The 19,161-nt window shown below is 51.1% G+C and overlaps 1 protein-coding gene across 3 annotated transcripts; it reads left to right on the top strand.

Annotated features, from left to right (window-relative positions):
• Positions 1–105: 105 nt before the first annotated feature.
• NOM1 (nucleolar protein with MIF4G domain 1) lies at positions 106–17,951 on the top strand. 3 transcript variants are annotated; one of them, XR_006778570.2, is made up of 12 exons: positions 106–1,142; positions 2,867–2,994; positions 4,456–4,651; positions 7,778–8,101; positions 9,848–9,958; positions 11,161–11,328; positions 12,100–12,221; positions 12,804–12,936; positions 13,474–13,605; positions 15,119–15,228; positions 15,579–15,833; positions 16,762–17,951. XR_006778570.2 is itself a non-coding variant. In XM_045792224.2 (11 exons), the coding sequence occupies exons 1-11, from the start codon at positions 129–131 to the stop codon at positions 15,751–15,753; spliced, it is 2,613 nt and encodes an 870-aa protein (XP_045648180.2). In that variant the 5' UTR covers positions 107–128; the 3' UTR covers positions 15,754–17,951. The 3 variants fall into 3 exon arrangements, 2 of the variants coding, with proteins under 2 accessions (XP_045648181.2, XP_045648180.2); XM_045792224.2 differs by having other exon boundaries at positions 107–1,142; positions 15,579–17,951; XM_045792225.2 differs by lacking the exon at positions 13,474–13,605 and having other exon boundaries at positions 15,579–17,951.
• Positions 17,952–19,161: the final 1,210 nt, after the last annotated feature.

The following is a 19,161-nucleotide window of genomic DNA, read 5'->3' as shown; positions in this document are numbered from 1 at the left end:
TGGCTCCTGGGCGGTTCCCTGCGCTACCGCCCTCCCGCCAGCAGGAGGCGCCGTCCCGTCCCGCTCAGCGCCCGCTCTGCCCGGAAGTCCCGCCCCGACCGGAAGTTGGAGTAGGCGCATCCTGGAAAATGGCGGCGTCCGCAAGCGCCGGAGTCACGGGCCGGCGCGGCCGCCGGGGGCGCGGGCCTTATAGGCGGCATGGACGTGGGGTACGCCGCGGGCTGGGGGACGGCACAGAAGGGGCCCTGAAGCGGCTAAAGCTAGCTGTGGAGGAGTTCGTGCAGGCGAGCTCCGAGGGTGAGATCCCCGGCGGCTCCGCGGGGCCCCGGACGGGGGGACGCGGGCGGGTGGGCGGAAGGAAAAGCCGCAGGGAGCTGAGGAAGGAGAAGCGGCACCTGAAGAAGGCGCGCCGGCTGCAGAGGACTGCGGGCCCCGCGCAGGGCCCGGGTCCGGGCGGCGGCGTCGGGGGAGCTCACGGCCCCCTGGCGGAGGAGGTGGCGGAGGCGGTGGGGGAGGGCGGCCAGCCGTCCCCTCGTCGGGCCCCACCGCCGACGGCGGGCCCGCGACCTCCCCAGGCCAAGGGCGCGCGGGCCCGCACCGAGGCCAGAGGTCCCCCCAGGACAACAAGGCCCTCTGCAGCCGCCGCTGCCGCTCGGAAACGGGCGCTTCTGGCGGCCAACGAGGAGGAGGACCGGGAGATCCGAAAGCTGGAGCGGTGCCTTGGCTTGAACAAGCGCAAAAAGAAAGGAGGTGGTAGCTCCGTACCGCTTAGCTTTGCTCGCGATGGGCTCGACCACATCCTGGGAGCCCTGGGGTCCGGAAAAAATAGTGGCTTGTATGAAAGCAGCAGTGAGGAGGAAGAGGTAGAGGATGCCGGACAGACTCTCCCCGAAAGTGACTTAGAGAGTGACGAAAGTGACTTAGAGAGTGGCACCGACGGTGAAGGGGGAGAGGAGGATGTGGAAGAAGAAAAGAGCAAGCTGGGAGCAGAAGCCGGAGCACAGGTGGAGGAAGAGGATGTAGAAAAGGATGAGCAAAAAACAGCAGAAGGGAGAGCCACGTGGGAAAGGAACCAAAAGAGAGTCCGCTTTGCAGAAGAAAGGAGTGAACCTTCCTCTGAGGACTCTGACACAGCAGATCAGGTATGGTGTGAACAACCTAAATTCTGTGGGGTTTTTCCCGAAATAACCAGTGGTCGCAAGAGTGGGACACAAGTGACCTATTGATGTATTGGTAATATTGAGCCAAGTGTGGGTGAATCAGGTTATTATGTCTATTATGCTTTTTAATTTACATGATAAAGAGTTCAGGGAAAAAACATCTCCAAGAATTTTTGTTTTTGTTCTTTTAAAGATTTTATTTATATATTTGACAGAGAAATGGCCAGCGAGAGAGGGAACACAAGCAGGGGGAGTGGGAGAGGAAGAAGCAGGCTCCCAGCGGAGGAGCCCGATGCGGGGCTCGATCCCGGAACGCTGGGATCACGCCCTGAGCCAACGTCAGGCAGATGCTTAACGACTGAGCCACCCAGGCGCCCCCTAAGGATTTTTTTATCTGAGAAAGTTAATGGCCGTTCCCACCAGTTGTCCTAAGGTGGCATCTCCTTCATTCGGTGTTTACTGCCTCAGCCTCCAAACCTGACTTTGAATCCCCTCCCCGTTTGCTCTGTTCTGGCCTCTGATGTATTGCAAGGACATCTCTCACCCCCCACTTGGCTCTGCCCTCACCTAGTCCATTTCCTGTCCAGCTGCTCCTGTAGTGAATCTTTGAAACACAGAGCTAGTCTACAACATTCCCTTGAATAAAGTCGTACATTGAAGATCAAGTTCAAAAGCCATGACAGCAGTCAGGGCCTTCACAGGCTGGCCCCTTGCTTTAAAATAGCTTCACCTCAGCATGCACCTTACAGGCATCCTGTGATGGCATGCACTTCCTTCCTCGCATCTCACTGTTACAGCTCTCTGCCCCTAAATATATGTATTCCTTCTGCCTGCACGGTCTTTCCTCATCTTCTCACTGCCTGTGGTTATCTGTTCACATAGGACACCTCTGGGAGTCTTTCCCCATCTTAAGTATATGAACTAACTGGCTTTCGTTTCTACCCTGTGCCTTAGCATCGGGCACTTTGTGAGCAATCTTTAACTGCTGTCAGTTCCTCTCCTTTTCTTTCACAGCCTTTTGAGGTATAATTAACATACAGTCTGAACTAATGGTGTCCAAGAGCAACAGTTTCTATGTACGTAAACGTGATTTCTCCAATTAAGTTTAAACTCCCTAACAGCATGGGTCATGCCTTACAAACGTTTGTCACCTAAAGCCCTTGTTTAGGTGCCCAGGGAGTGTTGGTCAGTGGTAATGATTTGTAACCTTCCCCGTGGATGATCTAGGAAATAGTGAGCAATGGATTGATTTTGATTTTGTCATGTATACCTACATATTAGTTTTGAACAAGTTGGAAGTTATTTTAGGACACTCTCCCTGCAAAACTGCAGAGAGATGCATTTAGTTGAGGTGCTTATGTACTGCCGTGCTGGCCATAAATTAAGCCTGGGCAAGTGCAGGTCGGAGAGCTCTGGTGGGCAGATCCTGGGCGGCGCAGCCAGGTCTGCGGAGTTACAGGGCGGAGAACGTGATGAGAACGTGCGCTGACAGTCACGGCAGCGGGGACCCCCCAGCAGGCTGTGAGTGGAGCGCCCACTCAGGACTCCCCAGGACGCTCAGCAAATTTCTGACGTGGATTAAGCCACAGTGGTCAGTAGTTACAGCTTCTGCCCGTCCTCGGGACCCTAATACATAAATGTGAACATAGCAAGCAGTGAAGTGGAACTTGTTCAGTGTAAAATTTTTGTAATTCTGTCCTTTCAAGGAGAGTCTTTGTGAAAATGACGGCAAGTACATCCCCCCTCATGTGAGGCAAGCTGAGGAAACAGCAGGTGGTCAGAAAAAGGAGGGACTGGAGAGACTACAGAAACACGTCAAAGGTCTGATCAACAGGTAACCTCGCCCATTGCCATCCCGCGCCGTGCCAACAGCTTGTCTTGTTTGCTAAAATTAAAGAAACTCACTGACTCTGGCTGCGGTGGTTGTCGGCGCCTTTCTGTTCCTGTCCTGCTGCAGCCAGATCTGTACCCTGAAAAGCAGGAAGCCCACCTTTTCCATTTGGTATTTTGAGCCCTTCAGAGTCTGAAAGCCACACAGGTGCCCACGTGGTGGTTCTGGGAAGTCCCAGGAACACGGCTGGTAGGGCCTTCCCCCACTGTGGTGGCTCCGGGTCAGAAATGTGGTCTGCAGCCCCCGTGCTCATTCCTTGTGGTCGCACGTGTGTGCGTTCTCTGCGGCAGGAGACGTCAGATCCCTGCCCACAGTGAAGACAGGGCCTTCCCAGCACCACGTGACTCTCTTCCTCGCCTTTGTGGTCACACCCAGTCCCCCCACACACACACACACCCACTGCTTTGTTTTTAATGAAAACAAAACACTATTTCCAGGGGGCCTGGGTGACTCAGTCCGTTGGGCGTCCAACTCTTGATTTCAGCTCAGGTCCTGATCTCAGGGTCATGAGATGGAGCCCACATTGGGCTCTGCACTCAGCAAGAGTCAACTTGAGATGCTCTCTTCCTCTCCCTCTGCCCCTCCCCCCACACTCCCTCCCTCGTACACTTGCAGTCTCTCTCTAATAAATCTTTTTAAAAATTTGTAAGATTTTATTTATTTATCTGAGAGAGAGTGTGCATGTGTGCACACAAGTCGGGGGGATGGGTCAGAGGGAGAGAGAAAGCAGACTCGCCCGCTGAGCAGGGAGCCCGATGTGGGGCTCGATCCCGAGACCCCAGGATCATGATCTGGGCAGAAGGCAGATGCTTAACTGACTGAGTCACCCAGCTACCCCTAAAGAAATTTTTAAAACAAAAAACACTGTACATCCTGGAATTTTACCAAACGTGCTATTTGAGTGGTCAGTGTCCGCACAGGGGCAGTGAGCATCTTCCGGGTGCGTATCCATCCTTCCCCTCTACCTAGTAAGTGGAGCAACCTTTTCTCAGTGTGGGGACTAAAGATTTTTATGCTGGCCACTGACCAAAAAGTGGAAAAGTTGGACTTTTTCCCAACAGCACATACTGATGTGCTAAGTAAGGATGCCTCCCTGCTTCTGCCTGGGACGCTGGGTTAGGGTACCAGTGGAGTATCCTTGTGGTCTTAAGGAGAGTCCGGTGTGTGCTTCCCCAGGGCCACATGTCAAGTGGAAAGACAGCGGTTAGGTAACTGCAGGATTCCAGAGGGTTGTGTGCTATTACGTGCAGTATATGCTGGGTTATTGGGGCGAGATAAAAGCTGTTCTTGGGTTAAATGTGTACATAACATAGGGTGTGTTGGTTTCGTTTTTTTTAAATCGATCTGAAACATCATTCCTGCTGTGAGGCCTCACTGCTGCTCCGCCTTGACCATTGTCTGCAGGTTGAGTGAGCCGAGCATGGCGTCCATCAGCGGGCAGCTGGAGGAGCTGTACATGGCCCACAGCAGGAAGGACATGAACGACACTCTGACGGGCGTCCTCCTGAGTGCCTGCGCTCCGGACGCCGTCATGCCCAGCAGGCTGGTGAGGGAGCACGTGCTCCTGCTCAGTGTTCTCCACCACACGGTCGGGGTCGAGGTAGGGCTCACTTCCCCTGCGCCGCGCTTCACCGCGGGCCCCGTGCGCCAGACACCATGCTGTCTCTGGCTCGGGAACACTTGGTCTTGTGTTTGGTCCACTCTAACGTGCCTTTGTCGTTTATTTTTCTCTGGACTGACATTTTGGACTTGCCTTCGTTTCCTTTGTGTTCCAGCTCTAACAGGGACTCGTTTCAGGTATCGTGCACAGTGGTCTGTGTGGTCTTCCTACTCAGGTATTCCTCTTTCATATGTAAGGAGGCCAGCAGCAAGGGAGCTAAACCCCGATTTAATAAAGTGAGGGCGATATGTGGCAGGGCCGAGGCTTGGAGCTGCCTGGGCGCCCTCCAGGCAGTCCCAGACCTTCCTGCATCGGTCTGCGAAGCGGGGCCTTTGTCAGGACACCGTTGGACAGTGCGTGTAAAGCTCCTGCGTGAGGGCTGGTACGAGGTGGGTGCTGCCCAGCGAGCAGTTGTCCCCACTCGTCCTGTGCTCTTTGTCCTCGCTCGGTGGCTCTCTGGGTTAGTGTCGGGGGGGCTGTGTGGTGCCGGCCCCAGTTCTGACAGAAAGACCTCTTCTGTCACCTCAGACGGTGACTCACAGCCTCCCGGGCAGTATTCCGCTCCCCCAGTGCGGCCTATCCCAGGGTTGTTGGAGGAAACCGCTCCGCTCACAGGAGCTTATACTGAGGCCCGGGAATGAACGGACCGTTAGCGAGCAGGCCTTCATTTTTCCCAGGTGATGTTCATACTTAGAAGAACTCACTGACTCTTTGGGTCTTTCTGTGGGGCTGTATCTTTCATGGTGGTGTTGGTTTCTTTGTCTTCGGATTGCCCTCCTCCCAGGAATGGGCTTCGGCAGCAAAGCACCGTGGACAGCCTGGCGCCGGGGTCAGGGCCGCACATCGCTGCGTCCCTTCCACCTGTCCTCCCAGTTCCGAGCAGGGCCAGGAGGGTGGGCAGCCCCATCTCACACCCACAGCAGAGCCCGGGAGAGCTGTGAGCTGGTGCCGAGGTGGCGGCCACAGGGTGCTCTGCGGCAGTTGTCAGCACCCGGGTCTGCACGCTTTTCTCTCTCTTTTGTCATCGGCTCCCAGAACTCCCTGGAGTCTTGTAGAGCAGGCCTGGGCAGGGCTCACTTTAAGGCCACAGACCTTTCGGACTCACTGCCCTCCGTGCCTCGAGAGGCTCTGCGGTGAAAGCAGTGTGCCGTGTGGAGAAGACGGTGCTGCGTCTGCCGTGTGGCCGCGGGCCTGGCAGTCTCTGCGCCAGTTTCTTCCCGCGTAGAGCCGCTTCAGCGAGTGCTGCCTGCGGAGAGCGCATTCGGGGGCATGGCCCGTAGGAAGTGCTCAGTAGAGGTTGGTTAGTCGTACTAACTTCCGCCTGATGCGGGAGGATGTTTTCGGGTCGAAAGTCTCTTCTCCTCACCGTGTGTCCTGCCACTGCAGGCTTCATGGCTTTCCCTAGACAACCTTGGAACCAGGCTTTCCCACCCAGCAGCAGTCACGGCCTGGGAGGTTTGGAAGGTGCAGATTCTAGGACCTTCTGGGCGTGGGGAGGTGGGGCCAGAGAGGCACAGGCCCCGAGTCTTCTGGGCAGCAGGACTCTCCGCGCGACGTCTGTGCCGGCTATTTAGAGAATCTCTCTTCTGAAGTAATTGTTTTATTTCTAAGAACTGTCCTCATTTTCGCATGAGACCCTGTGAGTCCCTTCTCTTCATTATGAAGCATAATGGAACCACCAGATGCCATTCCTGGTGTTGTGGGAGTGCCACGATTCAGTGCCGTCATTAGACGGCTTTGCTCACGCCCCCTGTCCTCCTGCGTCACCCCGTGTACTTCGTAATCAGGAGGATGCTCAGAGACAGTAGTTTGAGTTACAGTTAAAGCTGTAGCCCGACCGCCCCCAATATGCAGGGATTCACTGGACTTGAACATAGGAGGTGACTGGTCCTACTTCTCATTCAGACGTCCGCTAACACAACGGACACCTGAAGCGACTCATTCCGTGGGAAGCAGTTATGGTAGTTAGCTAACGAGGCCTCGGGACGGCACCGTTACGCTTCTTGGCCGTTCTCTGCGAGAAACTCCCTCCCGGGAATTCACGGAAGGACAGAGTCTGTTACGAAGCCCATGTTGTCAGTTACTCAGCTGCTTCTTGGTAGTTTAGAAATAAAAATCAGCTTTGTACAGATCTGCATTAAATTCCCCAAGTCAGAATTAATGTGTGTTCTTAAGTAACGTCAGCAGTATGAATGTTACTTGTATTTTAAATGTATCCCAAGTAGGGGCGTCTGGCACACTCAGCTTGTGGTGCGTGCAGCTCTTAATCTTGGGGTTGAGAGCTCCAGCACCACGTGGGGTGCAGATTAGTGAAAAATAACATGCTAAAAAATAAAAGTCATACTAAGTTATATTTTATTTTGAAGATATTAACTGGAATCTAAAATTTTGATGAATGTTAACGTAATTATTCTACTTATGTGATTGGAAACATATCTAAGTATGTTTTATGCCTGAGTTTTTCTTGCTATCTGCAGAGTTCTGGTTTCTCTTCAGGTCATATCTGAACACAGTACAGTAGTCGTAGTAGGAGGGTGTATTCTTCCTCATCCATGTTTCAGGTGGTCATTTCGTGGCCGACGTTCCTCCCTGCCAGCACCGAGCCCCTGCCTCTGTCCCCTCCAGCCTGAGCTTGAGCCGGAGAAACAAGTGTTATTAATAGCAGTACATTTTTAGAGCTGTAGATGTGTTCTTAACATTTTTAATAATTTTACTTTTTTAGGGAACCAGAATGGGTGCTGGCCAAAAATACGACCTTGTTGATTTCAAAGACCAGAGGATGTACTTAGGGGTCTGGGGGCCACGGCAGATGGCCTCGTGTCGTCATTCACTGTAGCCCTCCCACATGTACGCGCTGTACATTTAGACTTCTGTCTTTAAAGTCCACGCCGTGTTGGAGTTTATGCCCTACTGTGTGTATATTTTATATGTTAACTTAAAAAACACTGATTTTTTTCAACATACATTTAAGTTTGTTGAAAGAGGAAGAAGGATTCCTACGAATAGCTTGTTAATGTTTGATTTTTACATGTTTACAGTGATGCTTTCTCTGCTCTCCTTGTCCAGGTCGGCGCTCACTTTTTGGAGGCCGTGGTGAGGAGGTTTGATGCTGTCTATAAGAGCGGAGGCCCAGGGAAGGAGTGTGAGAACCTGCTTGCCGTCGTCGCCCATTTGTATAACTTCCATGTGGTGCAGGCTTGCCTGGTCTTTGACGTTTTGAAAAAACTTATCGGAACGTTCACAGAAAAAGATATCGAACTGACCCTGTTAATGCTGAAAAATGTAGGCTTCTCGTTGAGAAAAGATGATGCTTTGTCACTTAAGGAACTGATCATGGAAGCCCAGGCCAAGGCCAGCGAGGCCACTGGCAAGTTCCAGGACCAAACCAGGGTACGCCTGACCTGCTTTCTGAGTGCCTGAGCGCTCACACACTGACCAGAGCTTAAAAATAAGTATTTGGGGTAAAATCACATTTAATTTCTTAGTGATCCCCATTGTCTTCTGTCTCATCAGGTTTTGTGGCTTTATCATCAGTATGTGAATGAACTTGTTTTTCTGCTAAGAAGTCAAATATTCTGTGAATTTAAGAATCCGTTTCTTTAACATTTATCTATTCAAAAAATGTTTACTGAGGAAGGCTGCGTGACAGAGGCCTCGGGCGTCAGCGCTCTTGGATTTCCCGCTGTGCTGCTTAACAGTGACGGGTCCTGAGTCTTCCAAGCCTTGGTTTCCCCATCTAGGAAATGGGGGCTGATTGTGGCTCCTTCCTCATCTGCCGGTTGAGAGGCATGGGTGAGCCACGGAAGCCCATAAGGGGAGAAAGGATATCACTTTAGGAACAAGAGAAGTGTTCATGTCGGGAGCCTTCAGGGGAGCAGGGCAGGAGGAACAGGCAGAGGCTGGCCTCAGTAGGCCTTGTAAACCATTTCAGGGACTTGGGATTTTATCCTAGAGGCACCTGAAGGGTTCTAAGCAGGTAAATGATGTATGCCGTTTCCATGGCACTTTGACTATACCAAGAAAAGAGGTGGACAGGGCAGGAGACACCACCGCAGAGGTCTGACAGGGAGCCTTAGCATAAGTAGCAGGGGGTGTGAGGTTAGGAGTTAGAAGTGACCAGGGGGCGTGGGCTGGAGGGAAAGGTGGATGTGAAGGATGGGAAGGGCCAGCGTTACCCCTAGTGGACAGCAGGACAATAGGAGGAGACAGACTCAGGAGGGAAGACAGGCCCACTTTGGAAATCCTGAAATGAAGTGCTGGGATCAGCCATGAAGCGGTACGGTCTCAGGAGCTGTGCAGGCTGGGAGTTGCTGGCGTCCAGTGGGGAGTGGACAGAGCCCTGAGGTTTTAGAGTGCCAGCATTCACTGCATTGTTGAGGGGAGGGGGGACGGGGAGGCTCCTGGAGCCAGGTCCCAGAGTGTCCCAAGGAAGCACTTGTCCCTGGATTGAATGCTCAGAGGCCAAGTTTAAAACACAAAAGTCAGCAGAGGCAGGAAGGAGCTTCTGTTTTCGGGGATGGGGGGATGGGGAGTGCCCATAATGAGTTTGGGGTTTCTTTGTGGGGACAATGAAGATGTTCTGAAATTGATCGTGGTAGCTGCACACCCCTGAATGTGCTCAGTGTACACTTGTAAACGGGTGAGGTTTATGGTGTGTGAATTAGATCTCAGAAAATAGGTAGTATCTGGGGGAATCTCAGAGAAAGATATGCATAAATTCTTTTTTATTCTTGCAACTTTTCTCGAATTATGATGTTTTCAATTTAAAAGTTAAAAAAGGTGAGAAGGCCAGGAATGGGGAAGAAGTTGAAATATAGTGGAGAGAGAGGGCAGCTAAGACCGAGAGGCGGGAGGGGTACTGGGGGTGGGTCAGAGGTGGTGGGGGGCGGAGGGGAGAACGGCAGATCTCGGGGTGCTCGGGGTCCCAGTAGAGGCCGGGTGACACAGTCATATTGAAACATGTGCTCCCGAGCCAGAGGTTCCTGTTGGCGGCAACTGTTTCCCCGGAAGAGCATCTCCGGTTTACACGTGGGCGGTGCTGACCCTGTGCGTGGCCGGAGTCGTTCTTCCCAGGTCGGAGGTCCGTTGTTCAGGCTGTGTGAAACGATGGTTTCTTCTGTTTCCGTTTTCTTTAAGGTCCGGTTTATGCTGGAGACCATGTTGGCTCTGAAGAACAATGACATGCGTAAGATCCCAGGCTACGATCCCGAGCCCGTGGAGAAGCTCAGGAAGTTACAGAGAGCTTTGGTAAGGCACTTTCTTTTTCTTTTCTTTTTTTCATTTTTAAAGATTTTATTTATTTATTAGGGAGAGATTGAGCACAAGCAGGGGGAAGGGCAGAGGGCAAAGCAGGTGCTCTCCGCTGAGCAGAGAGCCCAACGTGGGACTCGAACCCAGGACCCCAGGATCATGACCTGAGCCGAAGGCAGACGCTTCACCAACTAAGCCCCCAAGGCGCCCCTGGTGAGGCACCTTCGCTTCTTGCTCACCGTGAGCTCCCATGTCTACGTGGACTGGTTGTGAAGCCATGGAAGGCAGTTGGAGCGGTCAGTCAGGTGCCATATCTGGTTAATCAGAGTTCCAAGAGGGGTACCTGGGTGACTCTGTTGGTTGAGCAGCCAACTCCTGATCTCAGCTCAGGTCGTATCTTGGGGTGGTGAGGCCTAGCCCCGTGTCAGGCTCCGTGTCCGCGGGCAGTTGGAGTCTCCTTCAGATTCTCTCTCCCTCTGCCCCTCCCCCTGCTTGTGCATGCACCCTCTCGCTCTAAAATGAATTTTAAAAATCTTAAATCTTAAAAAAAAAAAAGTTCCAAGATACAGTAAGGAAACGTCCCATTTCTGTGGTGAGACCCTCAGAGTGGCCCGGGTGCAGGGCTGTCCCTGTGAGTTCAGCGTCCCCAGCACTTAGCCTGTGGTGCTCAACTCGGGCCATGCAATAGAACTCTCTGCTTTGAAAGAGGGCTTAGGCCAGGGTCCCGCCCAGACCACTGAAGTCAGCGTTGGGGGGGTCTCACCTGTTGAAGCTCCCCAGCTACTCCTGATGAGGGGCCGCAGCTGAGACCCACTGACATCCCCAGCCGGGGGTCCTTCAGCCCTGGCTCTGGCAGGTCTGGAATCGTTGGCTCGGCAAACCCCAGGCACTCCTGGGCAAGTTCTCACCACCAGTTCCATGCAGCTCTCCTTGAGGCCTGCGTCCAAACCTCTTCCCTGGTGTGACAGCTTTCCAAAGACAGCCGTGTTTGGGGTGATAGACCCACAGACCTCAGACAAAAGCAGAGTTTACCTCTATCTTTGGTGCTATTGCAAACTGGCTCCCTGTCCCAGTCGTCAGTGACTGAGTACGGTATTCGTGAGCCAGCAGTTCCGTGATCAGAAACAGAAGAGGCCCGAGAGCGACAGTAGTGCAGACTGTGAGCCAGCGGAAGTGTTTCACTAGCTCCTTTCTCTCAGGTGCGCAGCGCTGGCTCGGGCACGGAAACTCAGCTCCGAGTGTCGTGGGACGCTGTCCTGAACGCCGAGCAGACCGGGCGCTGGTGGATCGTGGGGTCCGCGTGGAGCGGGGCCCCCATGATTGACAACAGTCAGCAGAAGATCCTGGAGAAGCAGCCCTCCGGGATGGTACGAGAATCCTGTGCTGCCCCTGCCCCCACGTCCTGCGGTGTGCCCTGGAGGAGCCACTTTATTCGTCATGTGCTTCTGAGGTGTACTGGCATGGGTTTCTTCAGAGACCTTAAAGAAACTTACTGTTTTGTGATAGAATTTCATGGAGTTTCTATGGTTTAAGTCCCAAAGTAGCACACGTAAAGGACTTAAAGTTGAGTGGAATGAGGGGAGCATAGGAAAACGAGCCCTCAAGTTGCAGAGACCAGTCTGGAGAGGCAGACAGCTGTTTCCCAGGAGGGGTGGCTTCCGGTCCATTAGGCAGATTTCAGATTGTCAAAATTCCTTGTATTTCTTTGTATTTGCTGAAGTCCATATGTTATTCAGATTTCCTTCATTTTCTCCTAATACCCTTTTATCTCTCAGGATCCCATGTCACGCCTCATCGTCCTGGCTCTTCTGGCCATGGCCACTTCTCTCTAATTTATGTCATTATTGCCTAGACTGACAAGTCGTGCTGCTCCTGAGAAGCTCCCCGGAATCAGGCGGTTTTCTCCTCCTGTGTTTGCCTTGTCTCTTGCTGTGGCTTTCTCTTATGGGGGCATAACCAGGAATAAAGACTTAGCATTCACATATATGTATTTCCATGTAACTTATAATCAATCTTCGGTAAAGCCATGGAAACATGCATGTTATCTTTTAGAAACTTTGTAACCACAGTAAACCAGACTAACTTTTCCTTGAAACACCTGTGTGGTCTGTGCCTTAATTGCCCTACCCCTCTTTCAGGTTAGTGGGAAGATACTAGAACTCGCCCGAAAGCAGAGAATGAACACTGATGTCAGGAGAAACATATTCTGTACAATAATGACTAGTGAAGATTTTTTGGACGCGTTTGAGAAGCTTCTGAAGTAAGCATTAGTGCAAACTCCTTGATTAGATGTTGTTGAAGAAATCAGCCCAGTTGAGGTTTGTGTTAGGGAGGGTCAGGTCAGATGCTGCTCGGGGCAGCTGGGCTGTCCTCTCTGCCCTCCTGCCTTGGTCCGGGCATCTTCTGGTCAGCAGTCTTGCTCCTGCTAATTGGCCACTTGTGGTTCCAAATTGGAAATTTTATGATATATTTTGATTAAAAGCATTAGGTGACCAACTGATTAATCACAGTGACTGTTGGTTGTCATAAATTGCTTAAAATCCTCATATTGACGTTGTCTTCCTGATTACTTCTAAATTAAAAACTTCTTAGTATAGTTTCTGTAATGAATTGTAAAAAGATTTTTAAAGTACCTGTGTATCTTTACAACATACTTCTCAACAAATCTGATATTAATTTTCCATTATGTGCTTCAAATGCGGAATACCCGGCACGAGGACAGGCCTGCCCGCAATACCTGTCTTATGACTCCCACCCCCTCTCCTCTGTTCCCTTTGAACCAGACTGCCAGGCAGGATGTGCTCTGAAAGATCTCTTACTCCTCACCGTCTCTGTTTCGCAGGCTTAGACTAAAGGACCAGCAGGAGCGGGAGATCGTTCATGTTCTCGTGGATTGCTGCCTTCAGGAGAAAACCTACAACCCTTTCTATGCGTTCCTGGCTGGCAAGTTCTGTGAGCACCAGAGGAGCTTCCAGGTAACCCCGCTAGCAGCCCGCCAGTCACCTGTGCTCTGCTGTTTCCCTAGACGCTCTGTCTGGTCACCCCACCGGGAACGAGCGCCCTGAGTGAGGCGTCCAGCCTGGGCTGAGCGCCGTGTGCAGGGGACGGTCCCAGGGCCCACACCCTGCGGCCAGGCCCCCTCTCAAGGAGAGCAGGTGGGCGTCGCAGAGGCGGCATGACTGGGGCAAAGGATTGCTGGGCCCGCTTTTCCTGTGGCCGCGGAGGGTGTCGTGTGGCCGCGTCCCCAGGGGAGTGCCTCCTTGACCTTAGGTGACACCAGCCTTCTCTGATCTTTCTCAACATTTCTGCCGTTTGGAGGGGAAAACCCACAACAGAAAGAAATTACTGTGTAGGAAAGGAGGGTGTGTTGCTCCTGGCTCATCCTGACTCGACTTTGAAGACACGACAAGTGAACAAGGAGTAGAATGCGTCTAGATTACGTCCTTAGCGACTTGTTCTAACAGTGGACTGCACTGTAACTCTTTCTTCTTATTATTCCATTGTTCTATTAGATGACTTTCCAGTTCAGCATATGGGATAAATTTCGGGACTTAGAAAATTTGCCAGCCACTAATTTCTCTAATTTGGTTCACCTGGTAGCCCACTTGTTGAAGACGAAATCGCTTCCACTTTCTATTTTAAAGGTTTGTATCATGGATGAAATTATTAAAAGCAATGAAAACGATAGTATGATTCTTTCTACTTGGGACCTTAAGAAAATGCATTTCTTTAGATTCTGACTTACCTGGAAAGTATGTTTATAACACCGTAGCCGTCCTAGAAAGTAGCCGGAGTGGCTTGCAGTGTAAATGTCCCTGGTAAACAAGGCGTGGTTCCAGTTGTGCGCTCGTCTCCGAGACCCTCGTTTGCCCTTCGGACTCATGTGCAGGTCCTAGTTCTGAGTCCTCCATTGGCCACTACTGCGTCGGGAGGAGGACGGGGAGCTGCGGTGCAGGACTCCACTGCTGCTTCCTTCATGGTGTCCCCCGGCCGCGCCCCAGCCCTGCCGTGTTTCTGCGTCACATCCAAGCCAGTGAGGCGTGAGGTGCCCTGCTGTTGGTCTGGAGTGGACAGGGGAACCAAGACAGAGGATGTGCGATTGGAGGTGGCCGCCGGCCTGCACAGCGGGACAAGTGGGCCTGGCCTCCCCGAAACAGGAGCAGGGAGGGATCCTGAGGGCCAGAGAGAGTGCCCAGGCCTGGACTTCTGTGCCTCTTGCTCCCTGGCCTGCAGACGGACTGCAGACGCACAGTTCCTGCTGATGCAAAGCTCCTGCTGTGTGTCTGTATCCATCCACCAGGGCACTGAGGCGGGCTCACTGTGTGTCTGTGGGGTGTGGGACTAGGTTTGGGCCACTGAGCCTTATACCGCTTTCCAAAAATGACAGTGGTACAAAGCATGGAGAGTACATGCCTTCCTGTTGCTGGACTAGATCTTGCCTTCAGTTCACTCAAGTGTTAAGCTCCCAGCAGAGGAGTTTCAGCAGAACCTAGAGCTGTCCTTGAAGCTCGTGCTGGGGTCCTCACTCCCCCTCCCACCACCACCCATTCACAGGCGCCTCTCTGGTTCTCAGGCGTGCTTTGGAACTCTTCCCACAGATGGCACGTCCTCTCGTGTCACACGCTGTCACACTCCGTGTGGACAGCGTTGTCCTACCCCACGTTCCGAATATCCTCTCACAGTTCTTTAAGTCAGCATGAGTTTGAAGTATATCCATATTAATATCTGTGATTCTCTTTTCTGATCTTATCACTTCTGTGCCGTATTCTATTGTGTAAGTGTACCAGAATTTATAGGCAATTCTTAGGGAATATACGTATTATATGAGTGATATTCTCCTAGATCTTAATTTTCTATGTATGGTTTTAATCAGGGGGTAGTTTCTTTAAGGCATGGAGATACATATGTTTGGATTCTAGAATTAAATTCCTGATTCATGGAAAGCCCCGCCGGGCAGGTTGCTCTCGACAGCGGTGTGCACACCCCTGCTGGCAGAGCGCACGAGGCCCCACACCCTTGCCCGCAGCTCTTCACCTTCTGTAGCTGGAAACAGCCTTACTTCAAGGGGGCGGGTAATTTTTTACTCTAACTATTTTTAGAAATTATTGAAAACATTGACTAAATGTAGCTTGTTCTCTCTGTCCTGACTCTAATTAGGTAGTTGAATTCAGTGAATTGGATAAACCCAGAGTCCACTTTTTACGGAAAGTGTTATATATTCTGTTAATGGAAACAGAAGTTGAAGACCTTGGTTCCATTTTTGCAAGGTATGTTCCCAGCTTGTTTTGTTAAAACATGTGGAAAAGAGATAAAGAGAATTGTTTTCGTTTACGCTGACTTAGAAAAAGCGAGGTCATTACACACTAGGTGCAGCTAATACGTTATTTTCAGTTTTCAGTTTAAGCCGATACGTTACACGTTTAATTCGGGGAACATGAAACTTGCCCAACAGCAAACTGGTGACGATCTCGAACATGTGGCCCATGTTGTGAAGCTCTTAGTGGAGAATTCTGTGTTCAGCGCAGTTAGGTTGTGTCTCCCAACTGGAGATCCCTAGACACCACGGCCTGGAGAGACGAGCTCATCACTGACGCCCGTTTCCGCGCCTCTTTCCCAGAGTGTGTGACAACCCGAAGCTGGGCTTGTTGAGAGAAGGCCTGAGGCTCTTCATCAGCCACTTCCTGTTGAGGAACGCGGAGCTGCACTCGAGTGCGGAGGAGGCCGGCCTGCTGAGAGAGAGGGCGGACCTCTCGACTAAGGCTCTGCAAGGCAAGGCTTCGCTGAGAATGTAGTCCGGAAACGGAGAGGAGTGCGGTGGTCATTTGTCTGAAAATGTCCTTTTTAAACCCAAAAGGCTTATTCCGCTAGCCAGGTATGCAAGCTTGGGGAGCTGTGCCACGGTCTGTTGTATTTAAGATACTGTGTTTTAGATAATTGCTCAATTCAAGGTTGTATTGTGTTTATGTTTTAAACCGTTTTCTCATGTCGGTAGATAGAATGGGGTGAGGAGAAGGTAGGGAGGGAAGGACAGGCAGACACGGGACATGTTCTCTGAGGGTGCGGTGTGGCTGTGATCACGTGTGTGATGGTCTTATTTTTCACTAGACAAATAGTCCACTAGTGGGTGCAGTTATAAAGAAGTTGATGCGTTTTTTATCTTTTTTATGTATTGATTTAAAGTTCAGAAACCATTAGTTAAACATGGTACGGGATACTAAATTGATTTATTTCAAGAATTGGGACCGCGAGTGTGTTGGAAAAGCAGTTACCTGCACAGCATGGTGCCTGCGGGAGCAGCCCACCAGCGCTTGCCCAGAATTCTCACGTGCCGAGGGAAGGACACTTCCCGTGTGTGTCTGTCACTTACGCTCATCAACTCCAGGTTGTAAAGCACTTTATTAAATAACTTTGAAGTCACCGGATAGATATCGGGCACTTGGTGGGTGTGCCTGTGAGCCGGGTTCTAGGAGTAAGTGTGAGTAAAACAACTGCCACCTGCGAGGAACGAACGTTTATCTAGTGAAAGACACACCCCACGAGTACAATCAGCCCTGGCTGATTCTGTGAAGAAGTAAGTCATACATCGACAAGTTGTCTGGTCTCCTGCTCTTAGAATTTGCTTCTGTTAAGTGCTGCAAATTTGAGTTCAGTGTCATCTTCAGTTACTGAAAAGTCATCAAAATGTGTGTATAGAATAGGATTTTCTACAGCATCAGCACATGACCAGCAGCGCGCTGTCCCGTAGGGTGGTCACCTGGACTGAGTGAGGTCACCCCTGTGCAAACTCCTCTTTATCGCAGAATTTCAAACGCCATCTTTACGTGACCCGACAGCAGTTCGTGTTTAGAAATCACGTGAAGTCGTAAGCGTCTCCGCGTGCGTCCCTGAACTAGTGGTTTAAGTCTTCAATGCGCCAGGAACATGGAAACCTGTCTGATGGCCTCTCCTGTGCTTGTTGACCCCCCAATGGCCACACCACACCCATGTCTCCCAGCCGGTTCTGAACCTCATCCCCAGAGAACAGAGTGCGCTCGCTGAGGGCCTCCACTCTCTCTGCAGCTTGGGGTCAGGCCAGCAGCGGTCAGTTCTAATCCAGGTGCCCGCCTCCGCTGAAACCTGGCACTGCTGCCTGCATCCAAAAGTCTGGCTCGGAAGGAAAATGTGTCAGTCGAGCTAAACCGCGTGCTTCCTGACACAGTCGACTTGCATTCGGTGCAAGCTCCTGCTTCCTTGAAGACTCGCGGAACTTACCTGAGGCCTTTCACTGTGGGGGCAGCCGCTAAGACCGGGAAGAACGGTTCCCCCATCCCTGACGTGCACGGAACCTAGCTGGGGGCGTGGCTGGGCTCAGGCCGACTTTTTGCTGAAGATAAACTTCTGTCAACTGAATCCCCTTTTTATATTGTTTTTTGTTATTAAAACAATAAAAATGTCCCTTTGCCATGGAATATACTTGTGACTTAATTCCTAATGTCCAAGTCTTGCATGTATTATATGGCAGGTTATCCATAAATTTGGTCTTTTTGAGTGTAAAAGCCCTTTTTAACAGCAGAATAATGGGTTATCACGTGTTAGTATGCTTTCAGAAAATAATTATATCCTGATCAAAAGCTGCTGTGAATTCAGACTTGTTTGTAAATATATAGGTTTTTTAAATGTATTACAACAGTACCCAGCATTTGGAAAATACTGCCGTCAGTGCTTGATGTATATGTAAATTTTTGGACTTCTTGTGATGTAGGTTGAGAACTATTGTATTGATAGAATTTCTGAGAGGAACTTGTCTTTTAGGGGATTTCGTCTTTTTTTTCCCTTCAAGTAATCTCTATCCAATGTGGGGCTTGGACTCACGCGCCCAAGATCAGGAGTCGGACGCTCTACCGACTGAGCCAGCCAGGAGCCCCTGGAGGATTTCATCTTTAAAATAGAGAATAAGGAACTAATGTTTAATGTACTAAAATGTATAAATAAAATTATTTTTTGTATTTTATTTAAAGTGCCAGTGAAGGTTTATTTTGAAAGAACCTTATCTTTCCATGTTTAGGAGATCTGCCTAGCCTGTGGTTTGGGCTACACCTAAAACACACAGTCTCCGTCTCTCTCCTCCCCTCCCTCGTTGCCCAAAGATGCAGATGAAGCAAAGGAGGCAAAACGTTAACCAGTAGTGGATCTGGGTGACGTTTATACAGACCAAGTATATTCTTACAACTTCTCTGTAAGTTTTAAATTATTTCAAAATAAGGAATTTTTATAAGGCATTCATAATGCAGAACTCATCCTTCAAAGTTTTAAATACCCTTGATGTTTTTTCACAAAAATAATTAAGCAAATCACCTTTGCCTCTTTTTTGTAAAACGTTAATTAGGCCTTCCAGTGTGAACAGTGATAGGGTTTCCGTGGTTTGCTTGGACTTGGGGCACCTGGGTTAGCAGGAGGAGCTGGAGTGGGTGGAGGGGAGGTCCAGTTCATTCCCTGATCACGGGGCCACGGTCAGAGCCTCAGGAGCAAAGCCTGTGCCTGGGCTGGGTCGCCTTGGGCACAGAGTCACCCAGAGCTGAGCCCTCCTTGAAGGGGATGTGCAGGATTCGGACTCCGTGTGTGCACGCAAGACACCAGCACCCTTCCCACCCGAGGCACAGGATCGGACTTTCCTGCCACAGGCCGGCCCATCGGTCAATAGCGAGGCCCAGGGTTTTCTTCTGAACCATTTGAGAGAAAATTGCATCATCACACCCCTTTACCCTAAATGACTATTTCCTAAGAACACCGTCTCATTTCCAAAATCAGGAAATGCTGGCAGAGTCCATTCGCTTGGGTTTTGGGGCTGTTCCCTGTTAATGCCGTTTACACCTGTTCCTCGGTGTGCCGTGTCGGGAGACACATGTCGTCGACAACGGTAACTGGTCAGCGGTGGAGGCAGTGCTGGCTGGGCTGTGCCCCGGCCGCTCATCGCCCCTTTGCAAGTCAGCGGGGAACCGTGTTAACCTCTCGCTGTGTCCCCGCCCGCCCGCAGCCTCCCCGTGGAAGGCAGCAGTCACTTCTCTCTGGGATTCTCTGGGTCACATTCACGAACGAGCAGCTTGACTGAGCTGTTCTGGGTCAAGCGGGAGGAGCTTCCCGCCACAGGACCTGCCAGCCCGATTCCCTCATGGACCACGTCTCGCCGAAATAGCAAGTGGCTTCTGTTCTGTGCACTGAAG

This window comes from Ursus americanus, chromosome 3 (assembly GCF_024610735.1).
Source record: "Ursus americanus isolate L20-20 chromosome 3, mUrsAme1.1.p, whole genome shotgun sequence".
Classification (NCBI taxonomy): Eukaryota; Metazoa; Chordata; class Mammalia; order Carnivora; family Ursidae; genus Ursus; species Ursus americanus.
This window is presented reverse-complemented; position numbering and strand designations above follow the sequence as displayed.

Bases quoted from the DNA above. Each gene is read 5' to 3' on its own strand.
- NOM1 (XM_045792224.2), top strand. From the start codon at position 129: ATGGCGGCGTCCGCAAGCGCCGGAGTCACGGGCCGGCGCGGCCGCCGG. The intron at 4,652-7,777 runs GTAGGGCTCACT...CTCCTTGTCCAG, and splicing joins ACCACACGGTCGGGGTCGAG to GTCGGCGCTCACTTTTTGGA. The intron at 8,102-9,847 runs GTACGCCTGACC...GTTTTCTTTAAG, and splicing joins AGTTCCAGGACCAAACCAGG to GTCCGGTTTATGCTGGAGAC.